The 23,281-nt window shown below is 56.7% G+C and overlaps 1 protein-coding gene across 3 annotated transcripts in view; it reads right to left on the bottom strand.

The window, feature by feature from the left end:
- The window catches only part of MST1R (macrophage stimulating 1 receptor), a 52,647-nt gene that overhangs the window by 16,901 nt on the left and 12,465 nt on the right, over positions 1-23,281 (bottom strand). For all 3 annotated transcript variants that reach the window (XM_054034617.1, XM_054034618.1, XM_054034619.1), the window contains 6 exons: positions 16,879-17,067; positions 16,179-16,304; positions 15,589-15,759; positions 10,437-10,615; positions 8,416-8,593; positions 7,653-7,798 (listed from right to left, as the gene is read on the bottom strand). In XM_054034617.1, the coding sequence (XP_053890592.1) occupies positions 7,653-7,798; positions 8,416-8,593; positions 10,437-10,615; positions 15,589-15,759; positions 16,179-16,304; positions 16,879-17,067 (989 nt within the window). The remainder of the gene's footprint in view (positions 1-7,652; positions 7,799-8,415; positions 8,594-10,436; positions 10,616-15,588; positions 15,760-16,178; positions 16,305-16,878; positions 17,068-23,281) is intronic.

The following is a 23,281-nucleotide window of genomic DNA, read 5'->3' as shown; positions in this document are numbered from 1 at the left end:
CAGCACTGTGAATTGCCAGTGTAGCCAAAGAGTCTGTTGTTGCTCAGGAAAGTGTTCCTTTAGAGCAAGCCCTAGGTGAAGAGGGTAAGGGCAGAATTTCTGCGAGGGGTGAATTGTTGCTTAGAGAACCTCCTAGGGAAAGGAATCCTCATGGTAATCTGTGCAAGCAGTTTGCCACAACTGAAGAGTGTGGATGCAATTTAATCAAAAAGGTTTCAGTTCCTAGCAGCCAGAAATTTTCTGCTGTGAATGGATCCATTGACTTTCCTTTTGAAAGATCCAGTGTGGATCGCTTAGAAAAGGTCTCAGATGAAATGAAAATTGTCAGGGAATTTAAACAACCCTATGACCAAGTGGCTGTGTTTGGCCAGCTTGTTGGGAAGACGATGGTGTTGGAACAAGAATGTCTCCACGCTAATTCTTTAGGTGAGCAGTCTGTGCTTCAGGGTCTAAGGACAGATTTAGTTACTGGTATTTCAAGGCAGAAAAGCTTTATGGCTGAATGTTTAAGGATGCAGGGAAGAGCAAGCAAATTCTCTCCCTCAGGCCTTGGCTACACTTGCAGATGTACAGCACTGTGAGTTAAACCTGACTTCGTGCAGCTGAGTAGGGAAAGCACTGCAGTCTGTCCACACTGACAGCTGCCCAGCGCACTGTCGTGGCCACATTTGCGGCAATTGCAGCGTTATTGGGAGTGGTGCATTATGGGCAGCTATCCCACAGAGCACCTCTTCCCATTCTGGCGCCGTGGGTTGTGAGAAGGGGGCGTGGGTGCGGGGGATTCTGGGTCCTGTCCCAATGCCCCGTGATGCATCGCTTCACATCCCAGAAATCCCTTTGTTTCCATCCACCTTTGGTGCCATCTTTCAATGGTTTCTGTGCAGCGCGATCTGTCTGCGGGAAATGGAGTCCGAACTCTGAGGCGGATGCTGACGAGTCTCGCCAGCACATCACGTTTGGCTGTCGAACTATTCCTTAAGATCCAAAGTGACAGTGAGAGTGAGGGTGACGAGTCCGACGATGCTATCGAGCCGCGTAACGCGTACGACACGAAATTGCTTCTGGCATTCATGGACATGCTCAGCACCATGGAACGCCGCTTTTCGGCTCAGGAAACAAGCACCGAGTGGTGGGATCACATCGTCATGGAAGTCTGGGATGACGAGCAGTGGCTGCAGAACTTTCGGATGAGAAAAGCCACTTTCAAGGGTCTGCGTGAGCAGCTCGCCCCAACCCTGCGGCGCAAGGACACGAGATTGCAAGCTGCCCTGCCAGTGGAGAAGCGAGTGGCTATTGCAATCTGGAAGCTGGCAACTCCAGACAGCTACCGGTCAGTCGCAAACCTGTTTGGAGTGGGAAAGTCGACCGTTGGAATCGTGTTGATGCAAGTTTGCAAGGCCATTAATTGCATCCTACTCAGAAGAACCATGACTCTGGGTAACGTGCAGGAAATAGTGGATGGCTTTGCACAAATGGGGTTCCCTAATTGTGAAGGGACGATAGATGGGACGCACATTCCTATTCTGGCACCACCCCACCTAGGATCCGAGTACGTTAATAGGAAGGGGTATTTCTCTATGGTTCTCCAGGTGCTTGTGGATCACCGTGGGCATTTCATTGACATTAACACAGGCTGGCCCGGAAAGGTGCATGACGCACGTATCTTTCGGAACACCTGGCTGTTCAGGAAGATGCAGGCCGAGACTTTTTTCCCAGAGCGGAAGATCAGGGTAGGGGAAGTTGAAATGCCCATTGTGATCCTTGGAGATCCCACTTACCCATTAATGTTGTGGCTCATGAAACCCTACACAGGGAGCCTTGACAGCAGCAAGGAATGGTTCAACTACAGGCTGAGTAGGTGCCAAATGACTGTGGAGTGTGCCTTTAGCCGTTTAAAGGGCCGCTGGCGATCTCTGTATGGGAAGCTGGACTTGGCCGAAAACAGCATCCCCCTGGTTATATCCGCGTGCTGTGCCCTCCATAATATTTGTGAAGGGAAGGGTGAAAGCTTCACTCAGGCATGAACCTCTGAGGTTGAACACCTGGAGGCTGAATTTGCACAGCCAGAGAGCAGGGCTATTACAGGGGCCCAGCGCAGGGCTGCAAGGATTAGGGATGCCTTGAGGGAGCAATTTGAGGCTGAAAAGCAGCAGTGATATCTGGTGCCCTGCACGGGAGTGAAGTGCAGTAGTTTCTGCTCCCCCCGCGACCTGCCGATTCTACAAAGTGCTGGATGCGATACTTGGGGTTAACCCCATCTCCACTCCGAGCACCACCATGGACACTTCAGAGCCGGTGGGGGGGGAGGGGAGAGGAGGAAGAGGAGAAGGAGGAGGAGGAAAACGGGAGTGATGGTGGTGGGCCGGATGGAGACACCCTGGAATCCCTGGAGCCATGCAGCCAGGAGCTCTTCTCGAGCCAGGAGGAAGGTAGCCAGTCACAGTGGCTGGTTCTTGGTGGAGGACAAACAGAAGAGCAGATTCCTGGTAAGCGTTTTTTTTTTTCGGGAAGGAATTTTTTTGGTGCGGGCTCTTTGGGAGAGGAGGGTTAGGCATGCATGCCTAGATGCGGAATAGCGCATTGATGTGGTTTATCACATTGCAGTAATCAGCCTCGGTAATCTCCTCGAATGTCTCATCCAGAACGTGTGCAATGCCGCTTGCGCAGGTTTATCGGGAGAGCCACCGTGGTCCTTGTCCCAGCCAGGCTAACATGTCTGCGCCACTGTGCCACAAGGGGTGGGGGGACCATTGCTGCACACAGGCAAGCTGCATATGGGTCAGGGCGGAAGCCGCATTGCAGTAGAAGACCCTCCCTTGCTTCCCAGGTCACCCTCAGCAGCGAGATATCGTCCAGGACGAACTCCTGTGGAAAATGTTGGGACAGTGTTCAGTGTAGGTGCCCCCTGAAGCTGTTGGCTGTCCCCAAGGCAGAGAAACCCAGAGGACAGTGCAGCCCTGAAACAATCAGTCCCCCTTACTCACCATTTTGAGGCTCCCGTGGGATATGTTTGCTCTGTTTCAGACGGGAAAATTATGCTATTGTGTAGACCCTGTGTGTTTTCTACTCCTTAAGTGCGGGGGGAATCATTACTCTGTCTGGTATAAACAATACTGCCTCTGTTAAATGTTGCATTTTGCCTATACAGCTGCACCAACCTTGAGACCTCAGCCATTCCTCTTATCGCCTGCTCAGAGACTGCAAAGACTCAGGAAGAGACCGCGAAAAAGCAAAGAAGACATGCTGCAAGAAGTGATGCGGCAATCTATTAAAGAGAATGAGAAAGCACAGAACTGGAGGGAGAGAGAAAGCAGGATCCGCCAGGAAAACGCAGCGCACCGGCGGCAATGCACCGCACACCGGCGGCAAAGCACTGATGGGCTCATAAGCAACCTGGAGCACCAAGCAGACGCTATCCAGGAGCTGGTAGCCATGCAGAAAGAGGAGCAGTACTGCAAACGCAAACGCCACCCCCCCTACAGCCCTTTTCCCAAAACTCTTTCCGTTGTATCCCACTGTCACTTCCAACCCACTTTCCCCACTTCCATGTTCTTCACGCCACCCGCTGCCTCCAACACCAATATCTTCACCACCCAGCCCTGAAAAACATGACCCTTACCCTCTGCACTCAACCCCCACCACCATGCAGTATAGCTGTCATGAAGTGCAGCACTCACTGCACAGCACACCAGACAGGACATACACGAATCTGTGATTGTACTGTTCCCCACTCCACCCCCTTGTTGCTTTTCAATAAATAATTTTTTTTTCTTTTCAATAAATGGATTCTTTGGCTTTGAAAACATTCTTTATTATTGCAAAATGTAAAAGACTCCTTAGCCCAGAAAATAAACAGGCACCTCAAGTCTGCTTGTCTGCTTAGCAAACACTGATTCCTAAAGATTGGAACTACTGCACTTCATTCCCGTACAGGGCACCAGATATCACTGCAATTTCAGCCTCAAATTGCTCCCTCAAGGCATCCCTAATCCTTGCAGCCCTGCGCTGGGCCCCTGTAATAGCCCTGCTCTCTGGCTGTGCAAATTCAGCCTCCAGGTGTTCAACCTCGGAGGTCCATGCCTGAGTGAAGCTTTCACCCTTCCCTTCACAAATTATGGAGGGCACAGCACGTGGATATAACCGGGGGGATGCTGTTTTTGGCCAAGTCCAGCTTCCCATACAGAGATCGCCAGCGGCCCTTTAAACGGCCAAAGGCACACTCCACAGTCATTCGGCACCGGCTCAGCCTGTAGTTGAACCAGTCCTTGCTGCTGTCAAGGCTCCCTGTGTAGGGTTTCATGAGCCACAGCATTAACGGGTAAGCGGGATCTCCAAGGATCACAATGGGCATTTCAACTTCCCCTACCGTGATCTTCCGCTCTGGGAAAAAAGTCTCGGCCTGCATCTTCCTGAACAGCCAAGTGTTCTGAAAGATGCGTGTGTCATGCACCTTTCCGGGCCAGCCTGTGTTAATGTCAATGAAATGCCCACGGTGATCCACAAGCGCCTAGAGAACCATAGAGAAATACCCCTTCCTATTAACGTACTCGGATCCTAGGTGGGGTGGTGCCAGAATAAGAATGTGCGTCCCATCTATCGCCCCTCCACAGTTAGGGAACCCCATTTGTGCAAAGCCATCCACTATTTCCTGCACGTTACCCAGAGTCACGGTTCTTCTGAGTAGGATGCGATTAATGGCCTTGCAAACTTGCATCAACACGATTCCAACGGTCGACTTTCCCACTCCAAACAGGTTTGCGACTGACCGGTAGCTGTCTGGAGTTGCCAGCTTCCAGATTGCAATAGCCACCCGCTTCTCCACTGGCAGGGCAGCTTGCAATCTCGTGTCCTTGCGCCGCAGGGTGGGGACGAGCTCCTCACACAGTCCCATGAAAGTGGCTTTTCTCATCCGAAAGTTCTGCAGCCACTGCTCGTCATCCCAGACTTCCATGACGATGTGATCCCACCACTCAGTGCTTGTTTCCCGAGCCGAAAAGTGGCGTTCCACGGTGCTGAGCATGTCCATGAATGCCACAAGCAATTTCGTGTCGTACGCGTTACGCGGCTCGATAGCATCGTCGGACTCCTCACCCTCACTCTCACTGTCACTTTGGATCTTAAGGAATTGTTCGACAGCCAAACGTGACGTGCTGGCGAGACTCGTCAGCATATGCCTCAGCAGTTCAGACTCCATTTCCCGCAGACAGATCGCGCTGCACAGAAACCGTTGAAAGATGGCGCCAAAGGTGGACGGAAACAAAGGGATTTCTGGGATGCGAAGCGATGCATCACGGGGCATTGGGACAGGACCCAGAATCCCCCGCACCCACGCCCCCTTCCCACAACCCACGGCGCCAGAATGGGAAAAGGTGCTCTGTGGGATAGCTGCCCATAATGCACCGCTCTCAGTAGTGCTGCAATTGCCGTAAATGTGGCCACGACAGTATGCTGGGCAGCTGTCAGTGTGGACAGACTGCAGCGCTTTCCCTACTCAGCTGCACGAAGTCAGGTTTAACTCACAGCGCTGTTCATCTGCAAATGTAGCCAAGGCCTATGTTCTTTAGCTCTTGGCAAGATCACATGAGACATACAGGAAAAGCAAGGATCCACAAGACCAGATCCAATCCACTATTGTTCTAGCCACGTTTTACCTTAAGTTTGTAAAGAGATTCAATCATGTTATTGAACATGACTTTGAGAAACCATTTCTGTTATACACTGATACAGCTAATAATTAGCTGTAGTAAGACAGAACCAAGGATGGGGAGCTCTTGGGATGCAGTCAGTGATGTTTGTGTCATCCCTTCCTGCATCAATTTTGCGTTGGGGGTGTGACGTTATTGACATAAACTGTGACCATATAGATCATTATTGCAACCACTATTATATATTTGCAGTAAATATTGTACAAATATTGTCGAGTGTGGTGTCTATGACAAGGTTATGATTTGCTGGTTATGATTATGCTGTCTGTATGTAGAAGCTTTTCTGGGAATGTTCAAACTAACATGTAAACAATGGCGTCCGCTTGCAAACTCAGTCATGCATGGACATGTGACTTGCCCATGTGACTCCAAGCCCCATCTTGCTGCTGTGATTTTCCACAGTAAGAACAAAGGGGTGTCCTTCCACGGGGAAGAGAATATAAAAGGCCTTGAAAACCCCTCCATTTTGTCTTCAATCCTGCTTCTGACCTCTGGAGGAACTTTGCTACAAACTGAAACTCTGAACAACGGACTAAAGGACCCATCCCAGCTGTGGATGTACTCCAGAGACTTGATTTGAACCAGAGGGGTAGCCGTGTTAGTCTGGATCTGTAAAAAGCAACAGAGAGTCCTGTGGCACCTTTAAGACTAACAGATGTATTGGAGCATAAGCTTTTGTGGGTGAATACCCACTTTGTCAGACGTCATGCGTCAGATGTGGGTATTCACCCACAAAAGCTTATGCTCCAATACATCTGTTAGACTTAAAGGTGCCACAGGACTCTCTGTTGCTTTTTATTGATTTGAACCTGCAGTTTATTCCATCACTGCTACAAGCCTGAACCAAGAACTTTGCCACTGCTGTATGTAATTGATTCCATTTAACCAATTTTAGCTCTCATCTATAATTTCTTTCTTTTTCTAAATAAACCTTTATATTTTGGATTCTAAAGGATTGGCAACAGCGTGATTTGTGAGTAAGATCTGACTTGTATATTGACCTGGGCCTGGGGCTTAGTCCTTTCAGATAAGGAGAACCTTTTTTCTTTTACTGGGATATTGGTTTTCATAACCATTCATCACCATAAGGAGCAGTGCTGGTGGTGATACAAGGGAACTGGAATATCTAAGGGAATTGCTTGTATGACTTCTGGTTAGCCAGTAGGGTAAAACCGAAGTCCTCTCTGAATGACCCATCCCAGCTGTGGATGTACTCCAGATACTTGATTTGAACCTGCAGTTTATTCCATCACTGCTACAAACCTGAACCAAGAACTTTACCATTGCTGTATGTAATTGATTCCATTTAACCAATTTTAACTCTCATCTATATTTTTTTCTTTTATGAATAAACCTTTATATCTTAGATTCTAAAGGATTGGCAACAGCGTGATTTGTAAGTAAGATCTGACTTGTATATTGACCTGGGCCCGAGGCTTGGTCCTTTGGGATTGGGAGAACCTTTTTTTCTTTTACTGGGATATTGGTTTTCATAACCATTTGTCCCCATAACGAGTGGCACTGGTGGTGTTACTGGAAACTGGAGTGTCTAAGGGAATTGCTTCTTTGACTTATGGTTAGCCAGTGTGGTAAAACCAAAGTCCTCTCTGTTTGGCTGGTTTGCTGTGCCTTAGAGGTGGAGAACCACCAGCCTTGGGCCATAACTGCCCTGCTCTAAGCAATTTGTCCTGAATTGATGCTCTCAGTGGTGTCCCACCAGAGGGAGCATCGTTACAGCCACCCCAGCCAGGCTGACCCGTGATGACCAGAGAAACTCCAGCTGAGAGGCCAATTCAGGCAAGGTAGCCCCCAGGCTGCTCTGACCTATCTTTTCTCAGCTGGGCCGCTCACCGAATATGAAGTTTTTAGCTACACTGACCTAGAGCCGATGGCCCAAGCCCAGCCCCCCAAGCCAACGCAGCAATGAGAGCTCCATGCTTTCTGTACCTCTGCTGCCCCGCCACGGGGCACTCTGCCCCTCCGAGCATCACCCTCCAGCTGCTGCCCACGGTCAGGTTTCGGCCCCAGATGGAGAGCTGGGTCCCGCCAGCCAGCGGGCCGTACACAGGGCGGATGGCAGTGACGTTCGGCACCTGCGGAGCCACAGAGGGCACGGGGCCTTTACCAAGGGAAGTGGGGGGCAGGTCATCCCCAGAGGGGAACCTCTCCAGCATGCTGCCCGCTAGCCGCCTCCCTGCCAGACACAAAGCACGGCCCAGGGAGAGGGTGAGCCCCTGGGGAGGGCCCTACTCCTCTGGCACAAGACGGGGGACCAGGCCAGGGCTGCTGCAGTGGAGCTGTCTCCATTGCACATGCTAGGGCTGCCCAGTGGCTGCCATAGGAACACCATCAGGGTGGGAGCTAGCCACAGGCTCAGCCCAATGAGGGAGGGGTGGTGATGGGACGGTGTGGGGCGAGGGGGGGGTGTGCTGGATGCGCCGGGGTGTGTGTGTGTGTCCCAACTGGGCACCAGGCCCTGCTTACAGAGGGGCTGGGCCTGACACATGATAGGGACAAGCCGCTGGCTGGAGAGCAGGCGGGGCACTCTCCCAACCCTGCTCCGGGGGCTGCCATCCCCGGGATCTCAGCTGGCACTGGGGGGTGGCACTCCCAGACAAGCCTCATTGCCGACCCCTGGCTCCGGCCAGGGCGGCGACTCTCCTGGGGGGCTGTCCCTGCAGCTGGGAGGCGGGCAGGGGAAAGGACGTACCACAAAGATGAAGCCACCGAGGGATGAGGAGCCACTGACGTGGAAGGGCGGGTCCCTCGTCTGCTCCTCGATGGTGAGCTGAACTGTGACAGGCCCCGCCACCACCTGGTCGCTGCTCAGCTCCAGCTTGCACACCAGCACGTCTACAGCGGCCTTGGTGGGGGGCAGCACGGGGGGCCTGCGGGACACAGCAGGAAGCACTGAGACGGGGGGCAGGCCCAACCCCCCACCCCAGCCAGAGAGGACAACAGTGGGGCCCATATCCCTGCTGTCACCATCCGCAGAGCAGGGGCACCAGCCAGGAAGTGGCTCTCAGAGGGAAAGTCACTGGACTCTATCACCAAAACCACCCTGGCAATCGCTGAACGCCCCTGGTACAAACCCCAGTGGGTGCCACCAGCTGCCCATGCTCCGGGTCTGACAACAAACCTGCTGGTGCCCCTCAGTCCTGACCCACAGCCCCTCTTGCCCATACTACTCCAGCCCCTTCCTAAAAGGCCTGGTTGCTTGGGGCAGTGGCTGCATGACATGGGGCAGAACTCACTGGGGTGCCAACACTGGTGACTCGGGCCGTTTCCACTCGAGAAAGCTGCCAGCTCCTGGCACCGGGATGTGGAGGGGCCCAACCTGGGGAGATGCTGCAGCTCAAATGCAGACAGAGCAGGGGCCAGGGTCATACTGCAGAGAGAGAGGCCCACCGGTGTGGGGGGAGGGATGAGAGAGGGCGCTGACTCAAGAACCACCCCATTCTGCCTTCTCTCTGCTTAGGGTTACCATTCGTCCGGATTTACCCAGACATGTCCTCCTTTTTGTGCTAAAAATAGCGTCTGGGGGGAATTTGAATTTGAATCTGCCCTCCCCCGGCAGAGCAGAGCGAGCGGCTGGGAGGGCTGCAGGAAAGTCACGGGCTGGACTCCGGAGCAGCTGTAGAGGAGCTCCTCCCCCCCGCTCCCTCCCTGCATTCTGAGCCGGCAGCTCCTCCTCCCCTGCAGCCCAGCCCCCGCTCCCGCAGCACTGTGCAGGGCCAGGGACCGGGTTGTGTGTTGTGCTGGGGAGCGCAGCCACGTGTCTGGCTCGCACAGAGCCCAACACCCTGTTCTGAGCAGCAGGGTAAGGGGGCCAGGGGGCAGGAGAAGGGGCAGGGAGGTTCTGGAGGGGGCAGTCAAGAAATGGGGGGGGTCGGGAGTTCGGGGGGGGCTTTTTGGGGGGAGTGGAGAAAGTTTTGGGCAGTCAGGGTACAGGTAGGGGGTAGGGTCCTGGGGGGCAGTTGGGGGGTGTCTTAGGAGGGGGCAGTTGGGGGACAAGGAACAGGGAGTCTTAGGTAGGGGGTGGGGTTCTGGAGGGCAGTTAGGAGCAGGGGTCCCAGGAGGGGGCAGTCAGGGGACAAGGAGCGGGGGTGTGGGGGGCTGGGAGTTCTGGGGGGGAGCTGTCAGGGGGCAGGAGTGGGGAGAGGGATCGGAGCAGTCAGGGGACAGGGAGCAGAGGGGTTTAGATGGGTTGGGAGTTCTGGGGGGGGCTGTCAGGGGGTGGGGAGTGGTTGGATGGGGCGTGGGAGTCCCAGGGGTCTGTCTGGGGGTGGGGGTGTGGATAAGGGTTGGGGCAGTCAGGGGACAAGAGGCAGGGAGGCTTAGATAGGGGGTGGAGTCCTGGGGGGCAGTTAGGGGCAGGGGTTCCAGGAGGGGGCAGTCAGGGGACAAGGAACGGGGGGAGGGTTGGGGGTTCTGGGGGGGCGGGAAGTGGGAGGGGCAGGGGCGGGGCTAGGGCGGGGCTCCTCCCGTCCTCTTTTTTGCTTGCTGAAATATGGTAACCCTATCTCTGCCACCTAAACTGGGGGAGGGGTGCTCCAAGCACCCCGCAAGCTGAATAGGGAAGGTGCCTCTTCCCCCTCCCAACCCATGTTCTGAGCTGCCGCTGGCCAGGAAGGAAGGCCCCACCCCCAGGTGAGTCAGCCAGAGAAACCTCTATCCCCAGGTCAGTGGCAGCCCCGACAGCAGCCCCGGAGCCCCACCACCACCCCCTACCTCCTGTCCAGGCTCTCCTCAGGCAGCACGGTGCAGTCCCTCTGCCCCACCTTCACCTGGTAGGTGCTACCAGCCACGGGGGACCCAACGGCGGCAGTGAAGTGCCGGCGTGACTGGAAGCCCATCCCACAGAGCGTCACCCGGGTGCGGCCATGCAAGGGGGCGCTTCGGGGGTGGAACTGAGGGGAAACAAGGCAGAGTCACATCCCCGGCCCACCCCAGCATCCCGGCTCTCCACTCTCAGACCCCCAACAGCAGCACAGGGCTCACCCACCCAGCTCACGGGCAGCAGGTGGGCAGCCCTGGTGGGGAAGGGAGGGTGCAGGCCAGAGGCTGGCCCTTTGGCAAAACCACTTGGTGAGCCCTGGGCCATGGCGGGAGGCTGAGGGGGCCCCCCCAGCACACTGACAGGGCACGACTCCCTTGCGGGGGGGGGTTGGGCAAGCAGCAGTTGGCGTTGGGAGCCGTGCCCACCCTCCCCTTGTCCAAACCCACCTGTTGTCCCTGCGGCCACCACAGCCTGCGCTGATGTGATGGACCCAGCGTGGCTCACACTCCGGGGACCGAACCAGTAGCCTCCAGAGTCCAGGGCAGGAGCTATGACAGTGCAACCTGAAGAGCTCCCCAGCGCCGAGGGGGCTTGTGATGGCCCCCAAGCAGCAGGCTGTCCCTAGGGGGCCTCTAACAGCTCCCCGCCCGGAAGGCTGCCCTGAATGGGCTGTGACAGCTCCCCGCCCAGCAGGCCGCCCCAAGGGGGCCCGTGACAGCTCCCTGCCTGGCAGGACCCCCCGAGGGGGCCCATGACAGACAGCTCCCCACCTGGCAGGACACCCGAGGGAGCCCATGACAGCTCCTCACCCCACAGGACACCAAGGGGGCCCGTGTCAGCACCCCGCCTGGCAGCACACCCCAAGGGGCCTGGGAAAGCTCCCCGCCTAGCAGGACGCCCGAGGGGGCCTGTGACAACTCTAGAGTTACCATTCGTCCGGATTTACCCGGACATGTCCTCCTTTTTGTGCTAAAAATAGCATCCGGGGGGAATTTGTAAATCACTCAAAATGTCCGGGATTTCCCCCCTCCCCCAGCAGAGCAGAGCGAGCGGCTGGGAGGGCTTCAGGAAAGTCACGGGCTGGACTCCGGAGCAGCTGTAGAGGAGCTCCTCCCCCTCCTCCCTCCCTCCCTCCCTGCATTCTGAGCCGGCAGCTCCTCCTCCCCGGCAGCCCCGTGCCCCGCTCCAGCAGCACTGTGCAGGGCCAGGGACCGGGTTGTGTGTTTTGCTGGGGAGCGCAGCCACGTGTCCGGCTCGCACAGAGCCCAACACCATGTTCTGAGCAGCAGGGTAAGGGGGGCAGGAGAAGGGGCAGGGAGGTTCTGGAGGGGGCAGTCAAGAAACGGGGGGGGGTCGGGAGTTCGGGGGGGGCTTTTTGGAGGGAGTGGAGAAAGTTTTGGGCAGTCAGGGTACAGGTAGGGGGTAGGGTCATGGGGGGCAGTTGGGGGGGGTCTTAGGAAGGGGCAGTTAGGGGATAAGGAACAGGGAGGCTTAGGGAGGGGGTGGGGTTCTGGAGGGCAGTTAGGAGCAGGGGTCCCAGGAGGGGGCAGTCAGGGGACAAGGAGCAGAGGGGTTTAGATGGGTTGGGAGTTCTGGGTGGGGGGCTGTCAGGGGGTGGGGAGTGGTTGGATGGGGTTGTGGGAGTCCCAGGGGTCTGTCTGGGGGTGGGGGTGTGGATAAGGGTTGGGGCAGTCAGGGGACAAGAGGCAGGGAGGCTTAGATAGGGGGTGGAGTCCTGGGGGGCAGTTAGGGGCAGGGGTCCCAGGAGGGGGCAGTCAGGGGACAAGGAACGGGGTGAGGGTTGGGGGTTCTGGGGGGGCGGGAAGTGGGAGGGGGCGGGGCTCCTCCCGTCCTCTTTTTTGCTTGCTGAAATATGGTAACCCTAGACAACTCCCTGACCGGCAGGACACCCTGAGCGGGCCCATGGCAGCTCCCCGCCTTGCAGGACCCCCTGAGAGGAACCGTGACAGCTCCCTGGCAGGCAGCAGTCCTGTGGAAGTAACCTCTTCCAGTACTGGAGTTTATAACTTCTTCTAATGCAACTTAGTAGCTGGGCATGAGAAGGAGATGCCCGCAAGTGCTGCATGGATGCCGGCCAAGGTGCCCTCGGGGAAGCGTCTGACCAGCCATCCAGGGACTCAGATGAGGGGGAAAGGAGGCATTTCCCCATTGTGACGCTCTGTACCTTAGGGGAACACCCTACACCCCCATGTTCATCTCTATAAAATGATTGTGTGGCATCCAATGCAAAATTTGTCATGTTGGGTGGCTTCGGAAGGCTCATGATGCACTGAGCATGGTTGTTATAGTGATGTTATACAATTGTTACAGTAATGTTATAGTAAGGTTATAACTTCATGTATATAGTTATGAGGCTGAAAATGTATCCTCATGGCTTAGAAAAAGCCCATGCAAAAACTCTCCAAGAGCAGAGAGGCAGTTCACACCTCGTCAGGGCATGGATGGGACAAACCCAGCCCAGCCTCACAGGAACAATGGACACTGGCTTAGGCAGGAACAAAAGAATCTGTTGGACCCTTGAAGGAGTCACCCCCTTCCTTTGGGCAGTTTGGGACTGCGATGAGGTAAAGCTCACCTGACTGAAGGGGGAGGGGGGAGCCAAGAGGAAAGAAAGGACATGATAAAAGGGAGAGACATTTTGCCATGCTTCCTCTCTCTCACACCTACATCTACAGACACCACCACCACCACGCGACTGAAACGCTGATCAAAGGGGAGAGCCTGACAGAAAAGTAACCAGCCAGCCTCTGGTGAGAAGCATCTATGTTTTTAAGGACATTGAAAGTGTTAGGATCAGCTTAGAATGCATTTTGCTTTTATTTCATTTGACCAAATCTGACTTGTTATGCTTTGATTTATAATCACTTAATCTACCTTTATAGTGAATAAATCTGTTTGTTTATTCTACCTGAAGCAGTGCATTTGGTTTGCAGCTTGTCAGAGGCTCCCCTTGGGATAACAAGCCTGGTACATATCAATTTCTTTGTTAAATTGATGAACTTATATAAGTTTGCAGTGTCCAGCAGGCATAACTGGACACTGCAAGATGGAGGTTCCTAGGGTTGTTTCTGGGACCAGAGATATTGGCTCGTGTCATTCGTTTGCAAGTAGCTGGGAGCAGCTTACATGCCAGAGGCTGTGCGTGAATAGCCCAGGAGTGGGGGTTCTCACAGCAGAGCAGGGTAAGGATGGCTGCCAAAGTCAAGGATTGGAGTGACCTAGGAGATCACCGGTGCAGATAACACCAGAGGAGAACGTCACACCCATGTTAACAGAGATGTTTTTAAACCACTTGCTTCCATCCCATGGGTCACTCTGTTGGTGAGTTCAAGGCCTTCCCCTGCCCTCTCTGTCTGATCAGGACAGCTATCTGTTACCCTGGGTGTGTACAGCGCCCAGCACAGCAGAGCCCTTATCCTCACATACTGCAGCAATATGGAGCCCTTGGTGTAACCAGTCCTTGCCGGGGAGCTGGCCTTTGGCAAGGTTGGGGGGGAAGCTCAACTAACAAGCACGCTCAGGAGCAGCTGCTAACCAGCCCCTCTGCCCTGTTTGAGTCTCTGCAGGAGGGAGGTGGTGGGAGAAGGAGTTAGTCCTCTGCAAAAACAAAGTGTAACCTCGCCTAGCAGAAAACTGCCTGAAGATGACCCTAGCAACTGGTGACCCTGGCCAGTGAGAGGACAAAGGGCTGAGGAGAAAGGACCCCGCTGACCTGACCAGCCAGTTCCAACCAGTGGGGAACAAAGGATGGAAGAGAGGAGCCCCAGGCAACCTGTTTAGCTGGGACCAAAGACAAAGGACAGGGGAGGAGCTGTTGCGGGAGATGATATAGGATGATCGGCTGGAAGGAGGGGGCTTCTGGACTAGGGAGAGAGAGCAGCCAGAGCCCACCTGGATGCAGGAGAGACCTAGATGTACGGTACTGAGAGCTGCTAGGCCTGAGGGCCTGGAGAGTTTCCTGTGCTGGGTTCAGATGCTCAATAAACCCTCATGTTTTATGCTGGCTGAGAGTCACTCCAGTCTAGAGATCAGGGCTGCATCATTCCCTCTGGGGGTGGAGGCCCTGGGGGTCCAGAGTGAGTGGACTCCCTGAGGGGACCCACGACAAGAGACAGGCATGCTGAAGGCTCAGAGAGGTGCGGTTCCAGGGGCCTACGGCTTAACCCCAGAGACAGAGCAGACTCCAGAGAAGGGTTGTCGCACTGAAGGCAGTTCCTCCCAGGGACTGTACGGAGCCAAGAAAGAGCACGAGTCCTGGGGGTCTGTGATATAGGGCAGTTACCTTAGACCCAAATGAGAGGGCACATGAGAAACGGCAATAAAATATTGCCTGATCTAGGGAAGGGAGGATGGAGCAGAGGACAAACAATGACATTAAAAGATGGGACATTCAAGCCAATAAAAGGCAATACTTCTGCACACAACATGTGAGCAGACTGTGGAACTCACTGCCACCAGAAGCTACAGAGGCCAGGAACTTGACAGAATGCAAAAAGGGATTGGACGTGGGCACAGACAATGAGAATAGCCAGAGCTGTCATAATTAATAACAAATCTGGCAGGGATATTGAACCTCCTGCCTCAGGGCTTAAGCCAACCTATTAGAGACCAGGAGGGGACCTGTGTGCGGAGGGCTGACACCTCTGAAACCTCAGCGCTGGTCCCTGGGCGGCTGGGCCGGACGGATCTCTGCTCTGACCCAGTCTGGCAATGCCCATGCTCCTCTGATAGGCGACAAACCCCACCCTCTCCCCCCAGCCTGGCACAAAGCAAGTCCCAGCCAAGAGCAGCATGTCCCCTGCCAGCCACCCTTGGGGGAGGGAAATGCCCAGGTTACTGCAGAGCTAGGAAAGGGGATCGGGGATGAGCATGAAAGAAAGGCTGGGTCCGTGCAGCAGCCAGCACCACTCCCGCCAGGGCAGGATCGGCAGCGGGTGTGTTTTGGGTCCAGGCCCTAGGGGCTGCATGTATCAAGGTGGAGAAGAGTGGAGTGCAAAGCGTGGGCCCGTGGCAAGGCAAGAGCCAGTGCAGCGTATGAGGAGGAACAGGAGGGACAGCGCGGGGGACGGTGCAGGGGCCTACGTCAGTGAGAATGGGAGGGCAGCTCTTCTCAGTCCATAGTGCCGCACAGTCCTCCTGCCGAGTGCACACGCCCCCACACCAGCCGCACCGCATGAAGCGCTCTGCCCGCAGGCAGCGCTGGCATGTCAGGAAGTGGCGGCAGCCTGGGCCGGTGATGGCGACTTGAGACACCTTCAGGGGAAAGGGAGAATGTCAGCATGGAGGGCCAAGGCTCACAGAGATCTCGGGGCAACCGCAAAGCACTCACTGAACGGGGACCTCCACACACCGCTCAGCACCAGGAGGGAAGGAAACGGCCTTCCTGCAGCTGGCATGCCCCTGGGCACAGCCACTGCTGTCTCCCAGCCACGAGTGAGGAGCTGCGATGAACCCCGCAGCCCAGCCAGCACATCTCCCCAGGACTGACCAGTTGGCGGGATGGCCGGGTCAGCAGCCCAACATGCAGACCACCTGCCTACACCCCACAGCACTCGGAGGTGGTCCAGGGTTCCAATCCCATTTGGGGCGAGGGCACAGAGTTGGTTCCCGACCCGGGCGAAGTGGGAGCCCCCAGTCCAGCAAGGTTGGGGGCGAACGCTTGCCTGTCTCACCTTGTTTCCGGTGGCAAAGAGCAGAGAGTCCTGCAGCAGGCCAACCTCCCGCAGCACCGGCAGCTCCTTGCCCAGGGAGAAATTGGCCAAGGTGACGGTGTAGGAACTGGATCGCTGAAGCACCACCTGAGGGGGGCCAGTTGGCCGTGTTCAGAGAGCAAGCAACCCCAAGAAAAGCCGGGGGACACGGCCCAGCTGACCCCCACAGGAGGAGAGCAGCACTGCCCTGGGCGGGGCACCGTGCCCCGGCTCACTGCAATCCCAGGGAAGGGGCGGTCTACAGTGTCCGCATGGCCCCCCAGTGCTGCTCAGGCCCAGCCAGTGGCCTGCCCACATGGCTGGATGGAGGCAGCTGACTCCTCCAGGCCCAGCCAGCGGCACGGAGGGGGGAGAGCCTACGGTAGTGGCAGCACAGCAACAGCGCCAGGGAAAGGGATGGAAGTACTTTGGATTGGGCACAGTCCAGTCAGCCTCACAAGTCATTGTGACTGGCAGCCAGCCACAGAGCTCCAAGTCCAGGCACGATTTGCCCCATTTCATCCGGCCCATGCCAGTTCCACGGGACGGACACCCCACGTGAGCTTTGGAAACCGTTGGAGCATCCCAGGGCGTGTCACCCCCTGCTGGAGGGACTGGCATTGCAGCCCCCCCTGGAGTGGATACGGGGCACAGCCATGAAGCCTGGCACCGCAGAGCCTACCTGCATGATGCGCCCCTCCGCCGTGCCCAGGTGGGCGACCGTCACATTGCCCTGGGCCATCACAAAGATGGAGGTGAGCAGGACTCCGGCCATGTGCCCATTGAACAGATCCACCTTGTAGGGGGCCGTGGTGACCAGGGTGGGCTTGTTCCAGCAGCTGGTATCCACCACCGGAGATGAGAGGTTCACCTGGGACATCGCACAGCGTTAGCTCCCTGTGGTACCTCCACCGCCCCCTTGTCTTCCTCCTCCTCCCCACCCCCCCGGCTGCCCGGTGTCACACATGGACCTGCCTGTGCTCCTGCTGCATCTGTGGCCGCTGCCCCCGCCCTGCCACTCACTGCTCCCTCTGCCGGCCACCCGTGGGGAGGGAGCAGCTGGGGGGAAAGGGGACAGGGAATCCACTGCTGGCCCCAGCCACTTCCAGCTACCCCCTGCCCGGCTTCCTCCCACCACCACCACCAGTTAGCTCCACATTTCCACCTATACACCCCAACCTCCCAGTACCACCCAGCCCCCCAGCACCCACCCATATATCCCAACCCCCCAGCATCCCAGTATCGCCCATATACTGCAAACTCCCCAATACAACCCAATCTCCCAACCCTCCATACACTCCAACCCCCCAGCATCCCAGTACCACCCATACACCCCCAACTCCCCAGTGTCACCCAACCCCCATACACCCCAACCCCCCAGCGTCCACCCATACGCCCCCAACTCCCCAGTACCATCCAGCCCCCCAGCACCCACCCATATACCCCCAACTCCCCAGTACCATCCAGCCCCCCAGCACCCACCCATACACCCACAACCCTCCAGCATCCCAGTATCACCCATATACCAGCTCCCCAGTACCCCCCAACCCCAAGTACCACCCAGCATCCCAGCCCCCACCCATACACCCCCCCAACCCCAAGTACCACCCAGCATCCCAGCACCCACCCATACACCCCAACCCCCCAGCACCACCCATATACCAACTCCCCAGTACCACCTGCACCCCCATTCACCTGCTGCACCCCAGTACCACCCAGCCTTCCAGCACCCATCTATACATCCCCCAACTCCATAGCACCCACCCATACACCCCCTAACCTCCCTCCCCACCCCTATACATCCCACCTTCCACTACTGGGTGCATTGCCCAGAAGCTGAAGTTGATGCAATCGACAAATATGAAATGAACTCAGTAACTGATTGGCCCAGAACATCCCCCATGGTGCTATACAGAACTTGGCACCTGCGGGTGTGGGTAGCCTTTGGGCTTGACGCTGGCTGGGCGAGGAGAAGGGGACTCCCCTGATCTCCAGCTCCCCTTTCTGCAGAAACCCGGGCCAGCTGGGAATCACCAGCAGCGAGGGAGGACTGGCCATTAAGCTGCAGAAAAGAGATGCTGCAAGGGAACAGATACTGCTGGCGGCTGCCAGGAAATTTTAGAGCTGTTTCCCTCGCAGGGAAGTCTCTCTTGGGATAATGGGCAAACTCCCTGCCTTGATCCCAGAGTTTCCCAGCCCCGGGGCGGGGGAGGAGGTTGGACTGCCCGGGGAGGGGCAGGCAGGACAGATGGAAGAGGGGCAGAGGAGTGGAGGTGGCACAGCCACAGGGCAGCTTCTTGAAAACAGCTTCCCCTGCCCCTGCGGCACATGGCCCTGATCCAGCTGGCCAGAGACACAGCTCAGCCGCCCATGCTCCGTATGGCTGCTCAGAGAGATAATGCCTGGGCTGACCACCCAAGTCCATCCACAAAGCAGGTGACTTCCCAGCCAAGGCAGGACAGGCAAGGACGGAAGCTGGAACAGTGCCAGAAGTGGGTGGGGAAAATGATAGAGAGGGGGTGATGCCTGTGCCAAGGCATGGAAGGAGAGGCCAGCCACCCACCCGGTGCAGGGGGTGGCACAGAGGTGAGTCACTGTCCAGCCACGTGCTCTGCACTGTACAGGATCCAGCCCCTGCCCTGGAGGAGCTGAGCGCTGTACAGGGGCGGCACTAAGGTGCAACTCTCCCCCAACTCCTCCAGCAGAGAGCCAGAAGACCAAAGCCATGCACCACTCTGGAGGCGTGATGTGCAAGCCGCTCTTGTGACACACACACTGCCGGATGGAGACCTCCTGCCCTGGGATCAGCAGCCAGTGAACCGAACCTGAGCTGCCAGAGCCAGGGACTCCCAAAGGAAGCTGATGATCAGGGCGTAGGATGGACAGGGAGAAGGACAAATGTCCTCAGTGTTCCGGGCCACACAGCAGCACCCTTGGAAACCCTTCTCCATCGCCTGGCCCAGAGCCACATCCGTGGGCCTGGCATGGACAGCCCCACAGGGAGGCTCCATGGGATCTGATGCAGACCATCCCTGGGAGTGAGGCCGCTACCGCTAGGGCCCTGCTAGCTAGTCACCTGAGGGGCAGGAGGGACCGCTGGCACCAGCACTACCTCAGCAGGTGGGTCAGAACACACTGGTGCAGATTACAACTAGAGCAGGGTGGCACATTAAGCCTGTGATGGGACTTTCAGGACAGGGGTCATCCCGGAGATGAAGACACAGGGCTTCTGTCCTGCCTCGCGTTGGCTGCGTATCATTTGCTATCCCGCTGTTGAATCCACAGGCAGCTCCTAACTTAAGGCCTGTTTGCCTCTTGCTTGCGCGGCTTAGCTGTCTCGCCTGGAGTCATAACACCAAACCCTTCCTCCACGCGCACCAGCACCCGACCCAGGTGGAGCAGGCAGCCCAATTTCCCTGCCTTTAGGACTTGCACAGCTCCAGGCAGCTGCTGCAGAAGAGGAGGGCAGCCAACTGTAAACAGCATGAGTTCATGCCAGGCACTCTTGGGAAACGGACAAGACATCTGGCAAGAGTTCAGACTCAGGGCCCTCCCACTCCCGAAGCAAGGGCTTGAGGCAAAGGGCTTGGCCTGACCCCATGACACACAATAGTGGAAGGAAGGAGACGAAGCTGGACCAAAAGGCCACAGCAGCCTCCATGGAGGGAGGATTTTCCATCACACTCCCAGGAAACATGGTGGGTTCCCATCACTCCAGGGCAGAACTCCCAGGAGATGAAACCGGGGAGGGGCGAGGGATCCAGCTGAGATCAGGGCTCGGTACACAGCCTCAGGCTGGGCTACACTTAAAATTCCAATTGTCCCAGCAACGTCACTCGGCTGGGAAAATGTCACCCCAAGCACCGTAGTTATGCTGGCCTAACCCCTAATGCAGGCACAGCTAGGCTGACAGAATTCTCCCTTTACCTAGCTACAACCTCTCAGAGAGCTGGATTCACTCTAGCCATGGGAAAACCCCTTAGCTGGCACAGGAAGTGTCTAGGCTGCAGCTCTACCGGGACACAGCTGCAGCGCTGTAGCTGTGCGGCCACAGACACCCTCTGGCCCACCCCTCTCCTCTACCCAGAATGGAGCTACAGGCTAGGCACAAGCATAGCCAGTCATGGGGCAAAGGGCTGCCCTGCTGCGCCCTATCCCAGACAGCCTCCGCCTCGCCTCACCGCCCCCGCTCCACGCCCCTGCCACCCACAGCATTTCACAGCCTCCAGGGGCTGAAGTTCACAGCCTCTGGTTCTTCCCGCACAGGGATCAGGTGACAGGGCGCTTCCCCCTGCACATCTGCATCTGCTTAGACAAAATCCAGTTGTGCTCTGCTACTGGCAGACAGAGTCTCACTGGGGAGGAGCACTAAGAGCAAGGCTTGCAGGAGGGGCTCCCAACGGGGCTCCAGTCGCCAGCACTTCCCATCTTCACAGTGCGGCACACGACAAACCATGGCACAGGAACACCAGGGAGGTTACACAGCCCGGCCCTCAGACATTAGGAAACAGGAGATCAAAGGGCGCCCGTGCTGTTTGAATTCAGCCCCTGGGGTGACTGCATTACGGTGCAGCCTTTAATTACAGGATCACCATCCGACTTCCCCACAGGCTAGTGTGTCATGGCTGTGCCCTAACACAGACACACAAGGGGCCAAAGGCTTTCAAAAAGCAAACTGCAAATCCAGAAATGCCATCTTGGGGCATCATACTGAGCCCCAGTCGGGTCACCAGCAGGGTTGGGACTGTTAGATGCACTGCACAGACCTCTGCCCCTGGAGCAATCCACATCAGTAGTAGGTTGTCATCCTCTCATGGGCCAAGGGGATGAGACGCACGCTTTGCTGGGGGCTCCCAGTTAGCTGCTGGTGGTAGAGGAACAGTGAGATGCAGGGATCTCTGCTTCTATTCCCGCACCTGGAGGGGAGCCCAGACTCTTCTGCAATTTGTCCCAAGCTGTCCCATCCCCTCCAACCTGTCCCAGTCCTGTCTCTTCCCCACCCAGGCTCCTTGCCTACCCAGGCTGTCTCCAGTCCTCAGGCTTCTCATACCAGTCCCTGTCTCCTTGCCCAGCCTGTCCCTCCTCCAGCTAATTGTCCAATCTGTCTCTCTCCCTAGACCAGTGGTCCCCAACATTTTGCATCTGGCGGATGCCAGATGATGAGCCACAGAGGACCGTGGCAGTGGACGAGCATCCGCCAAAATGCCGCCGACAAGCAGCAATGTCAATTGGCGTTGCCGCCGAAATGCCGCCGACAAGCAGCAGCATCCAGAGGTGGTGCCGCCGAAATGCCGCCGAAAATTGGCGGCATTTTAGCGGCGACACCTCTGGATGACGCTGCTTGTCGGCGGCATTTCAGCAGATGCTCGTCCGCCAGCCAGTACGCGGGTGCACCTAGATGCCCTGCGTTGGGGACCCCTGCCCTAGACTCCCTTTCCACGCTCCTCAGCTAGCCTGTCTCTACTGAATCCCCCTGCCAGCCCTATGGCCCAGTCTCTTGGCCTACCCAGTCGCAATTCTCCCCCTGTACCTAGCTCCTCGTCAGATCTGTCTCTATCCCCCCGCATTCTCCTTGTCCAACCAGCCCCAATCCGCAGCCCCTTGTCCGACCTGAATGCCTCCCTCAGTGGCTCTCAGTCCTCATTTCCTTGCCCAAGCAGTCTCAGCCTCCCCCCCACACACATTCCAGGCCCAGTCACCCCACCCCACCCCAGTCTCAGACTCCTGGTCCCAGGTTACTCCTTCCCCTGCCTCCCAGGACTGGCTCTTGCCCCTCTGCATTCAACTCAGCTTCCTGCTCCCCAAGGCCTGGCTGCCAGCAGGGGAGCTCTGAGAGCGCACAAGAGCCCGGCTCCTGCCCTCAGTCCCCGTGCCCAGCTGGGGCCAGGAACAGCTCTGCTCTGCCCACCCCCTCTAGCCTGGGCTGGAGCATCAGATGCTCAGTAGGAAGGTGGCTGCGCAGACTGGTCAGCACTGGGAGCTCTGGGGCAATGGAGCATGCTCAGTGAGGGAAAATCTCCAGAGTCTTCACTGAGCATGTGTGAACTGTAACGTTAAAATTCTTTGAACTTAGCTAAGTATGGAAGGATTTTTCTGGGGACAACAAAAGGTACCTTTCTGACACTGGGGTGACCCCGTGTCACATCCCTGCTCCAAAGTATGGGGCCACTAGAGCTGGCCATGCAAAAGGTCACATGCAAAACCTCGATCCGACCACAGGGAAACAGGGGCTGCTGCACCTACAGGCAAACAAGCTAGCTGCATAGGGTGGCGGATTTCTGGGAGACACACCACAGACCCATCTACCGGGGGAGGGAGAGGGGGAGGTGAGCTGCAGAGCACTAACTGCCCCATGGAGACCCTGATGTGTTAATACACAATTCACAACCCCTACAAACTGCTCCATGGCGGAGTGCAGACAAGCCCTATGGGGAGAAGGCCGAGGGGAGAGGCCTGGTCCCTCCAGTGGGAGGGGAGGCCCTGGATAATCCAAATTCTCCCATGGGGGAAGGGAGTCCTGACCCTCTTTAAATGCCACTCCACTGCCACTGGGCAACACAGCATATATTTCCCCAGCCTCATTCTTGGAAACAGCTTGACCATTTTGGCTAGAAATTCCCAACAAAATTCAGGCTGCGGAAGACACGGGGCATGGAAAATTTAAGCCCAAATGGTTAGAATTTGGCAAAGTTATAAGTAACTGACAATGGAGTCTTATAACAGGAAATGCTGAGCAGCCTTCCCAATAGGTCAGATTGCCAGCCCCGGCTCTGAGCACTGGGATCACAGAGCCATATCCCTCCCCTGCTGCCAGCCCCGGCTCTGAGCACTGGGGTCGCAGAACCATGTCCCTCCCCTGCTGCCAGCCCTGGCTCTGAGCACTGGGGTCGCAGAACCATGTCCGTCCTGTGCTGCATGCCCCCAGACAAGCTCCCAAGAGTGACAAGGATCAGTCCCAGGAACGTGCATGGAAACCACAGCAACCCCTCAGATCAGCCATGCCACACAACCCCTGCGGCTGGCACCATACCAGCTTCCACGGAGACACCGCCCAGCCCTGAGCTAAAGACCAACTAAGGCGACCC

Source organism: Malaclemys terrapin, chromosome 7 (genome assembly GCF_027887155.1).
Source record: "Malaclemys terrapin pileata isolate rMalTer1 chromosome 7, rMalTer1.hap1, whole genome shotgun sequence".
Taxonomy (NCBI): Eukaryota; Metazoa; Chordata; order Testudines; family Emydidae; genus Malaclemys; species Malaclemys terrapin.
The sequence above is the reverse complement of the archived record's forward strand: the minus strand, read 5'-3'. Positions and strand labels throughout refer to the sequence as shown.